Source organism: Mytilus galloprovincialis, chromosome 5 (genome assembly GCF_965363235.1).
Source record: "Mytilus galloprovincialis chromosome 5, xbMytGall1.hap1.1, whole genome shotgun sequence".
Taxonomy (NCBI): Eukaryota; Metazoa; Mollusca; class Bivalvia; order Mytilida; family Mytilidae; genus Mytilus; species Mytilus galloprovincialis.
Window position 1 is genome coordinate 67,453,571 of NC_134842.1, and position 10,631 is coordinate 67,464,201.

Consider the following 10,631-nt stretch of genomic DNA (forward strand, 5'->3'; position numbering starts at 1 on the left):
TGCTACGAATATGTACCCTGCTTTGTACTAAAACAACTTAATGAGCTAATTTTGAAACATCATAGTTCACAAGGTTATAGTTTGCAGGAAGACATATGACCCTTCTATATCACATTCTTCAGACTCTGAGCTTACTTATCAATGCTTTATCAGTCCATGCTAAGGGAAGAAACATCAGATACCAATTTTCAAGTCTGGTAGCAATGGGGAAAAAAACAAAGACTTCACACACTAGATTGGAGTGGGAGCACCTGATCACAAAGGTGGTATTTGAATATTTGATGTATGAATGTACAATTTCAAACCTTTCTCATATTTTTCTGGTTAAAAATTCATGTTAAATTTTATTTTGCAGGCTGCATTACACATTCAATCAAATCAGGAGGAGTTCATGCCATCATCTCAAAGAAATTCTCATCCCTTAGACTCAAGTATTACTTGTGATGTACTCAGGTTAGTAAGATCTCAAAGAAATTCTCATCCCTTAGACTCAAGTATTACTTGTGATGTACTCAGGTTAGTAAGATCTCAAAGAAATTCTCATCCCTTAGACTCAAGTATTACTTGTGATGTACTCAGGTTAGTAAGATCTCAAAGAAATTCTCATCCCTTAGACTCAAGTATTACTTGTGAAGTACTCAGGTTAGTAAGATCTCAAAGAAATTCTCATCCCTTAGACTCAAGTATTACTTGTGATGTACTCAGGTTAGTAAGATCTCAAAGAAATTCTCATCCCTTAGACTCAAGTATTACTTGTGATGTACTCAGGTTAGTAAGATCTCAAAGAAATTCTCATCCCTTAGACTCAAGTATTACTTGTGATGTACTCAGGTTAGTTAGATATTATAGGTTATGGTTTGTGTGGCTGATTGGTTGTATAATGTATGCAAATAATTTAATTTCTACATGAAAACAAGAAGATTTCAGTGCACAACACATACTGTGTAAATTTTCACTCAATTCAGGGTAGGCACCTGACATGGAAAATAAAAAATGAAGAATTATCTGCCGTTCTAAGGCCAATACCGCAATATTACCTCATGTCACAGGAATGTGGTATATTTCTAGAAGAAAAAAATCCTTATCAGGTATGCATGAGACATAGAGGTTTTGTTTTTTTCATTGGGGATTAAAATTCAGACTTTCAGTCAGCAAATTTATTGACAATACACAACATCTGCCTTTATTTATATTCATTACTCAAATTTTAAGATAGGAATTTTTCTGTAATTTTAAAATTAGAGTCTCATCACTCCTACAACAAAGAACTTTCATAACGGTATCTTTAAATTTTCATTCTCAGTTTTATTATGATGTGGCATAAATCATGATTTGTATTTGGACTTTGTACTTGTAGGTATGTTTTGGAGAACTACAACGCCCTGTCATGGTTGACCTTTGACCCCGTGAAGAATGATCGAGTGTCAAGTTTACCAATACACATCGTAGTTTTGATGCAGATGTACCATGCATTAAATGCATTTCTCTGAATCTGTGATATTTTGACATTTTTTTTCTGTGATGCATTTAATTCATGCTCCATCTGTCATGGTTGATCAAAACGCTGAAAGGATCAGGATCTCAAAAAATCGACATATTTATTGTATTTTTTATACATTTTGTGAATAATTCTGAATCTTTTGTAAATTTTTGTACCTTCCCTTATCGTGAACTAAATTATTTGAAAAAAAAGTCAGTGAAACTTGTGTATTAAATGTATATGTGATTAATTTATTGTGTAGCTTATCATATCTCACACCATACCTCACTACAGTAAAACAAGTCATGTCATTAAGAAATAATGTATATAGTCTTGGAATAAGCTTCCATTAAGCTCCAAGCACCCTAGTTCGTTGTGGTAGCTGAATTCATTAAATTGTACATGAAATAATATTAAAGAACTTTTCCAAATGATGTTTGGAGCTGGCTTTAAAGAATTTAAATGCTAATCTTCCATTGATGTTACGAAGACGATAATAGTGCTAAGAAGGAAGGGTTGATGCAATGAGGAATTTGTTACTATGCCAGTATTTGTTGTTATCTTTTAAGGACTAGATATGTCCTAAAAGAATTGAGGAAAATTATCATTTATCATGCACATTGTTACTTAACACGATTAGTTCTATTCTCGTCATATCAAAACTGAAGATTGGTGAAAAAAATGATGGAATTTATATCTCCAGCTTCTGGGTGTACTTACTTGACTTTAATCTTAATTGACTAGGATTGTCAGTGTTCCCTCTGGAGTTTGTGGTTTTTTCTGAGTACTCGGGCTTGCACCACCAATAAAAACTGACAGACATGAAAGAACAATAGTTTTGAACATGGCTTTAAACACTTACAGTCAATCAATCTTGGTTAATAGTTGTTCTTTTCTGGGTAGAAGACTTTCCTCAACTACCCTTTAGAATTTAATAAAAAAAAACATTAAATATAAATCACTTTCAATGTTTATAGTATTTTTTTATGTGTTGAAAACGATGTTAAGTGCTTATAACAGGAGGCGTGCTAAATTCGATAATAAACCATGACTCAATATAAGAGGAAACATATTTTTTTATGAAATATATATTTTTCTGTCAGATATTTAAAAAAAAGTGCAAGATTGATTCCTTAAAAACTCCTAGTTATTATAGTTGAGAAAAACTGGAGTACCTAAGAAATTAGTATATAAAAAATCCAGCTAAATTGGTATCAAATTATCATATGGTAATGTTAAAAAATATCCTAAATAACTTAATACTGCAAATCTTTTTTTAAAAAAGGGGGGTTTCCTGACGATTGTTTGATTAAATTGATGGCAATATAATTTTTGGGAATAACTAATGATATTTATATCTCCTTGTTTAATAAAGTGGTAACTCAATATCAAAATACCTTGTAAGTAGTATAAGTGAAATGGCATACTAAAAGCAAATGATCAATTTGTTACAGCTAATTTCCTAATGCATGTAGAACAAAACTTTGGTTGGCTTGCTTGCTTTGTTTGTATAACTGTTTATTCAAGCTTTGTAAATAAGATTGACATCTTTAAACAATTTATATAGGCATAGTTTTACCTGTATATATCATAATAACATTTGAATTTAATTAGGTGTTATTCTACTGATTGTACAATATACAAACAAAGCAAGCAAGCTAACCAATGTTTTGTTTTACATGCATCAGGAAACTAGCTGTAAAAATAATCTGATTTCATATTTCTTGCCTTTTTTGTAACTATATATTAATTTCTGTGATAGGTTTCTACATATGATTGTTTGGATATTTGGTACAGGAGACTTTCTGTGTATCTTTATTCATCTGTCTGTCAGTATTAGTTTTATTTTAAAATAGGAGCCTGTTATGGCCTTTTTTCAGTCTGAAATATTTCTAAAGGAAGATATTCAATAGTCAACCTTTTTAATTGCTACTTAATATTGGTTTGTTGTTTATTCTTGTTTGTCTCTTAAAATTATTGTGCCAAATGTTGGACTACATATAAATTTTAACCAGATTATACCATATTTTTTCAAGAGAAATGTTATAATAAATTATTCCTTTTAAATTGATATCAAATTTTTTACCAAGAAAGTAACTATTTTTCAATCAAATAATGAGATTTATATATAATCTATTAGATTTTTCAAAAGAGTATAGTATAAACATGTTCTCCCTAATTTGAAATCTATAAACTAGATCAGTTTTCCCCCCTCCAAGTCCACTGTTTAAACTGCAGATAGTCCTAGGCATTTTATTTATCTTTTTGTATTGCATAGAAGATGAACTTTCACATGTAATTTGGTGAAATGAGAGAGTTCAGATGTTAATTTTATAAGCACCAGAGAAGAAAACGTGATTTATAGTAAATGATTAGAAAAATTGCAATTTGTTTTTAAAGTATCTGTGAAGCTTATTTGTCTCATTGTTGAACACTTTTATTATTTGCATATATCTGAGTCTATATCAATTAGAGGTCAGGGGTCAATTATGTCCAGTACTTTATTGAACTCTACTGAAAACGGAAGAAAACTTTTTGTAAGTTAACATGCATGCAGAAGTCTCATTTTTACAGTCAGGGGTAGACTTAGGGTACAAGTTCAATGGTTGTATCATATTAAAATCATATTTTGTTAGTTTTATCATACTTTCATTTGTCAGTTTTTCTTGTTAATTTTGTACAAATGTATTTATGTAATATAAAAATGTTCTATTTATATATTTTGCAATTTGCAGGGAGATCAATTTCCCTTTACGTTAAACATTTCCAAAATGATATTGTATAAAGACGACACTAATTGTATATTTTGCTATTTTGTAATGAAACCAAAGTTTGTTGTACTTTATTGTTGTAATAATAAGATTGAAGAGTTTGTAAGATTGGTCAATTTTGTAGAAGTTGTGTAGAGAGGACTATCGTAATTATTCAAATAGGGGAGGATTTCAACTTGAATGGCCCCACTGTGTATACTGGTACTAAACCATGGTCCAATGGCATGTACAAGGTTGTTCAGTATTTTGCAATGCAAATTGTGTTTAAAGTTAGAAATATCAGTGCTATTTTCATGGTCAGTGTAAAACTAAAAAAATGAATGTTTAAGAACATCAGTCATTTCAAATATACAAGGGAGCCAAATTATATCTGAATCTTTCTTTGCTAATTGTCGAGTAAATTGGACATTAGAATTGCTCCAAAAAAATGTGAAAATGAAAAAATAACTTGTTCCTGCTTTGAAATTTCTAATCTTACTTCAAAAAAAAAGTTTCATAAGGTTTACTTTTCACTGTCCTTCTTGCACTGAGCACATGGCGGATTTTGCTGATCTTTAAAGAAATGAATGGGCAATTATACGATTATAAGTAAAGATATTTTTGGACCCTAGCGACTTTAATGGATTCATTTCATTGAATTAATTATGAAGATTGAATTGTACAGTTATACACAGTGGCATTCCAATTAAGGTCATTGTAGCGAACTATCTTCGTTGAACTATCTTCGTTGTATGTTGACAGTATTATAAAGGCATAAAAACAAAATTAAGAAATATGTCAAAAATCTTTAGTCACTTATTTTATTAGCACATCAGGCCAATTGTCTTGCACTGGTTTTTGGTGCAACTTAAAAGATCATTAGAATATCAAGGCATTTTTTTCTATGTATATTTGTACTCTTGTGATGAATAGGTTTTAATGTCTTTGAGATATTATCTGTAATGATGATTATATTATACATTTAATAATTTATTTCTGTTGAAACAAAACATGAAATATTGACTCATTTCATCAAAATGAAAATAAATAGAATAAAATTATTGTTTAAACTTGTTGCATTATTTTGAATTTATTACCAGTTCACTGTTGTTTTTTTAAGTAGATTACTAAATGACAAACATTTTGATCTGCAGAATATGTTATAATAAGGCAAAGTATATATTTATTCAAAAAATCATCTGAGGAACAGTTTGTGAAAGTTGTCATAGTTCTGATCTGGTACAGGCTCTGCAGGAATGCTTGAAGTTCCACAATTAAAATTTGTTTCAGTTCCAACTAGATGTGTGCCGTATACGATGCAGGAAATTGTTACCCTTCCGGAGCACCTGACTTCACTCCCGGTATTTAGTGGAGTTCGTGTTGTTTCTTATTGTCTGTTCATCCGTCCGTCTGTCCCGCTTCAGGTTAAAGTTTTTGGTCAAGGTAGTTTTTGATGAAGTTGAAGTCCAATCAACTTGAAACTTAGTATACATGTGCCCTATGATATGATCTTTCTAATTTAAATGCCAAATTAGAGTTTTGACCCCAATTTTACGGTTCACTGAACATAGAAAATGATAGTGCAAATTTCAGGTTAAAGTTTTTGGTCAAGGTAGTTTTTGATGAAGTTGAAGTCCAATCAACTTGAAACTTAGTATACATGTGCCCTATGATATGATCTTTCTAATTTAAATGCCAAATTAGAGTTTTGACCCCAATTTTACGGTTCACTGAACATAGAAAATGATAGTGCAAATTTCAGGTTAAAGTTTTTGGTCAAGGTAGTTTTTGATAAAGTAGAAGTCCAATCAACTTGAAACTTAGTATACATGTTCCCTTTGATAAGATCATTCTAATTTTAATGCCAAATTAGAGAATTTATTCCAATTTCACAGTCCTTTAAACATAGAAAATGATAGTGCGAGTGGGGCATCCGTGTACTGTGGACACATTCTTGTTTGAGTCTTTGTTTACTCCTTGGTTTTGATTGTTATTGTCTTACAATCAAAGCTTATAAAACAATACAAACATTGTGTGAAGTCATTTACATAAGAAAACCCAAAAATAATTTGTGAAACATATTGAGAGGTGCACCATATCATTTTATGGTTTAGTTTCTGAGAGAAAAAAATTCTGCTGAGAGGTTAAGGAGGAGCTACAGATTCAAAATAGATGCCCCCAGATTAAGCAATGGCATAGTTCATGTTATGTCCAAGTAAAATTACAAAAAAACAAGGAAAGTCCCATATCAAATTGCAAAATTTAAAGCTCCGACACATCAAATGAATGGACAACAACTCATATTTCTGACTTGGTACAAGCATTTTCTTGTGTAGAAAATGGCTGATTAAAACTATAGCTAGTTAAACCTCTCACTTGTATGACAGATACATCAAATTCCATTGTATTGGCAATGATGTGTGAACAAAAACATGTAATAGGGGAAAATGTCAAAAATGGGGGTATAGCAGTCAACATATATGTTATAAAAGAAGCACAAAATGGCATGTAGAGCAAGCATATTAGCAAAAATTAAAGACAAGAATACAAAATTTACTATAGCACAATAACACAATCACAGATGTTTAAGTACAGAGTCACGTCATATGTGTATCAAAGAAACATAAAAAGGCAGAGAGACAAAGCACACTTGGAAAAATGAAAGACAAGAATACTTATTCAATAGCACAATAACAGTATGTATAAGTACAGAGCCACGTCATATGTATCCAAGAAACACTATGTCTGTGTCATTTTGGTCTCTTGTGGATAGTTGTCTCATTGGCAATCATACCACATCTCCTTTTTTTTTATATTTAGACAAGAGCACATAAGCAAAAATGAAAGACAAGAATACGAGATTTCAAAGCAGACCTCAAAACTATTTAGATAAAAAAAAAATAGATTTGGAGATTAAGAATTATTCCCAGAAGATGGTATACATTGTTAAAGTGACTAAGGAGAAGTTACAAAAGGGTACATCCAGTTGAAGCAGTGGCAAGGTCAATGTTCTACAAACCAAAAAACTAATTCTGAAGAAGGAAAGAAATGTGTGCTAAATGGTATTATATGGTATAGATTCTTGGACCGTTGCATTATATTCTGAATGGGCTTTATGAGATGCAGTCATTTAATGCTATTAAAGTTAACCATAAAATTCCCATGAAGAAATGAAATATTTATAGGTGCAAAAGTACATCTTTTGAGTAAAACGCCATATCTCAGTTTCACAAAATTCTGTTGAGCAAGTTGCAGATATAAAAGTTAAATTAACTCCAACCTCACTACTGCCTGCTTCATCAAGCAGGGGTATAATTCTAAATATAAAATAATGTATAATACCAAGTTTGATAATGGTATGCATAACTGCCGATCGTTACACAGATTAGCTACCGATGTAACGATTATCTCAGACCTCAACCACCGTACAACCGATAGTTATACAGAGAATCCAGTAATGAAACGATTGTCAGATGATCTCAACCATGTTACAGTCAAAAGATATACAGAGCATCTACCGATGTAACAATTATGTCAGATTATCCAAACCATCGTACATCCTTTTTTTCAAAGTAACTACCGATGTAGCAATTACGTAAGTTGATATCAACCACCGCACAGGCGATCGTTACACATAGTATATTCCGATGTAATGCATATGTCAGATGATCTAAACCATCGTACAGTCAATCATAATACAGAGTATATACCGATGTAGCGATAATGTCAGATGATCTCAACCATCGCACAGCCGATCATAATACAGAGTAACTACCGATGTAGCGATAATGTAGGATGATATCAACCATCGTACAACCGATCATAATACAGCGTATCTACCGATGTAGCGATAATGTAGGATGACCTCAACCATCGTACAGCCGATCATAATACAGAGTATCTACCGATGTAGCGATAATGTAGGATGATCTCAACCATCGTTCAGCCGATCATAATACAGAATATCTAGCGATGTAGCGATAATGTCAGACGATCTCAACCATCGTAAAGCCGATCATGATACAGAGTATCTGCCGATGTAGAGATTATGTCAGATGATCTCAACCATCGTACAGCCGATCATAATACAGAGTATATACAGATGTAGCGATAATGTCAGATGATCTCAACCATCGTACAGCCGATCACAATACAGAGTATCTACCGATGTAGCGATAATGTAGGATGATCTGAACCATAGTACAGCCGACGATAATACAGATTATCTACCAATATAGCGATAATGTCAGATGAACTCAACCATCGTACAGCCGATCATAATACAGAGTATCTTCCGATGTAGAGATTATGTCAGATGATCTCAACCATCGTACAGCCGATCATAATACAGAGTTTATATCGATGTAGCGATAATGTCAGATGATCTCAACCATCGTACAGCCGATCATAATACAGAGTATTTACCGATGTAGCGATAATGTAGGATGATATCAACCATCGTACCGCCAAACATAATACAGAGAATCTACCGATGTAGCGATAATGTATGATGAACTCAACCATCGTTCAGCCGATCATAATACAGAATATCTAGCGATGTAGCGATAATGTCAGACGATCTCAACCATCGTAAAGCCGATCATGATACAGAGTATCTTCCGATGTAGCGATAATGTCAGATGATCTCAACCATCGTACAGCCGATCAAAATACATAGTATCTGCCGATGTAGCTATAATGTCAGTTGATCTCAACCATCGTACAACCGATCACAATACAGAGTATCTGCCGATGTAGCGATAATGTCAGTTGATCTCAACCATCGTACAGCCGATCACAATACAGAGTATCTGCCGATGTAGCGATAATGTCAGATGATCTCAACTATCGTACAACCGACCATAATGCAGAATATCTACCGATGTAGCGATAATGTAGGATGATCTCAACCATAGTACAGCCGACGATAATACAGAGTATCTACCGATGTAGCGATAATGTCAGATGAACTCAACCATCGTTCAGCCGATCATAATACAGAGTATCTTCCGATGTAGAGATAATGTCAGATGATCTCAACCATCGTACAGCCGATCATAATACAGAATATCTACCGATGTTACACTTATGTGAAATGAACTCAACCATTGTACAGCCGATCATAATACAGAGTATCTACCGATGTAGCGATAATGTAGAATGATCTCAACCATCGTACAACCGATCATAATACAGAGTATATACCGATGACGCGATTATGTAGAATGATCTCAACCATTGTACAACCGATCATAATACAGAGTATATACCTATGTAGCGATAATGTCGGATGATCTCAACCTTCGTACAGCCGATCATAATAAAGAGTATATACCAATGTAGTGATAATGTAGGATGGTCTCAACCATAGTACAGTAAATCGATATACAAAGTGTTAAGTGAAGTAACAATTATTTCAGACGAACATTAACCTGTTTTAGAGCTGAAATATCTTATAAACTTAAAAAAAAACAAAAACAAAAACAAAACCTTTGTGTTATGAATGATACATCATGTCTACAGATCATTCTCTTTTATGAGAAATTATAAAGTATAATCTAATACAAGAAGACTATTGCATTTTATAAATCATAATGGACAACCCGTCCTCATTGATGACCATGAGTTCTTTTGTTACATCGTTATAAGAAAGTCCCGTTGGTCCCTTAATACCGTCTTCTTCGTTGAGAACAATGTCATGTTTCTGTCCATCCTGAGATATTTTGTAAATTACATTTAAGTCGACAGACGATACATAAACATCATTTTCGTCACCAACAGCAATACCCATAAGACCCTTAAGTTCCGGGCTATCGTAAAACACTCTTTCTTTACAATTAGATGTTGTTACAAATATTTTGTCATCATTGCTGGCTATATAGTATACTTCGTTAGCTTTGTTTATAGAAAGATGCAACGGGTCAGAGGTTGTTGAGATCTTTCCCAGTTCTACACCATGAATATCTACCATCGATAAGCTACTATTACTATCACGAACACAAATGGTTCCATTTACACTTGTAATAGCTGTACATTCTAGTCCGACACCAATATTACTTCCTGGTTCAAAAGTATCAAGGTCAATGATTTGAACAAATCTTCTGTGAGAGCTAACAAGAGCTTTGTTGTTGTCATACAGAGCAATTGAACACGGATTGTATTGTAACTCTATTGACCTTACATTTGACCCATCAAGGTCGCACACATATAGATTTTCGCAATAGCTATTGGCTAAAAGTAATCTATTACCGGGAATAAAACATCCGCAGTGAATGTTAACACCACCGTCGATTTCTGATGTCTTGAATGAAGTTACAAGACATACACTTTTCTGGTTACTTTGGGGTTTTACAATGGCTTGACCTTGTGTGTCTAATACTGCAGATACTTGTATAGGTTCT

General features: G+C 33.0%; 1 protein-coding gene across 1 annotated transcript in view; it reads left to right on the top strand.

Annotated features, from left to right (window-relative positions):
• The window catches only part of LOC143076282 (mediator of RNA polymerase II transcription subunit 13-like), a 37,654-nt gene extending 32,354 nt beyond the window's left edge, over positions 1 to 5,300 (top strand). The window contains exons 30-31 of the mRNA XM_076252014.1: positions 356 to 453; positions 1,358 to 5,300. Of these exons, the coding sequence (XP_076108129.1) occupies positions 356 to 453; positions 1,358 to 1,490 (231 nt within the window). The 3' untranslated portion in view covers positions 1,491 to 5,300. The remainder of the gene's footprint in view (positions 1 to 355; positions 454 to 1,357) is intronic.
• Positions 5,301 to 10,631: the final 5,331 nt, after the last annotated feature.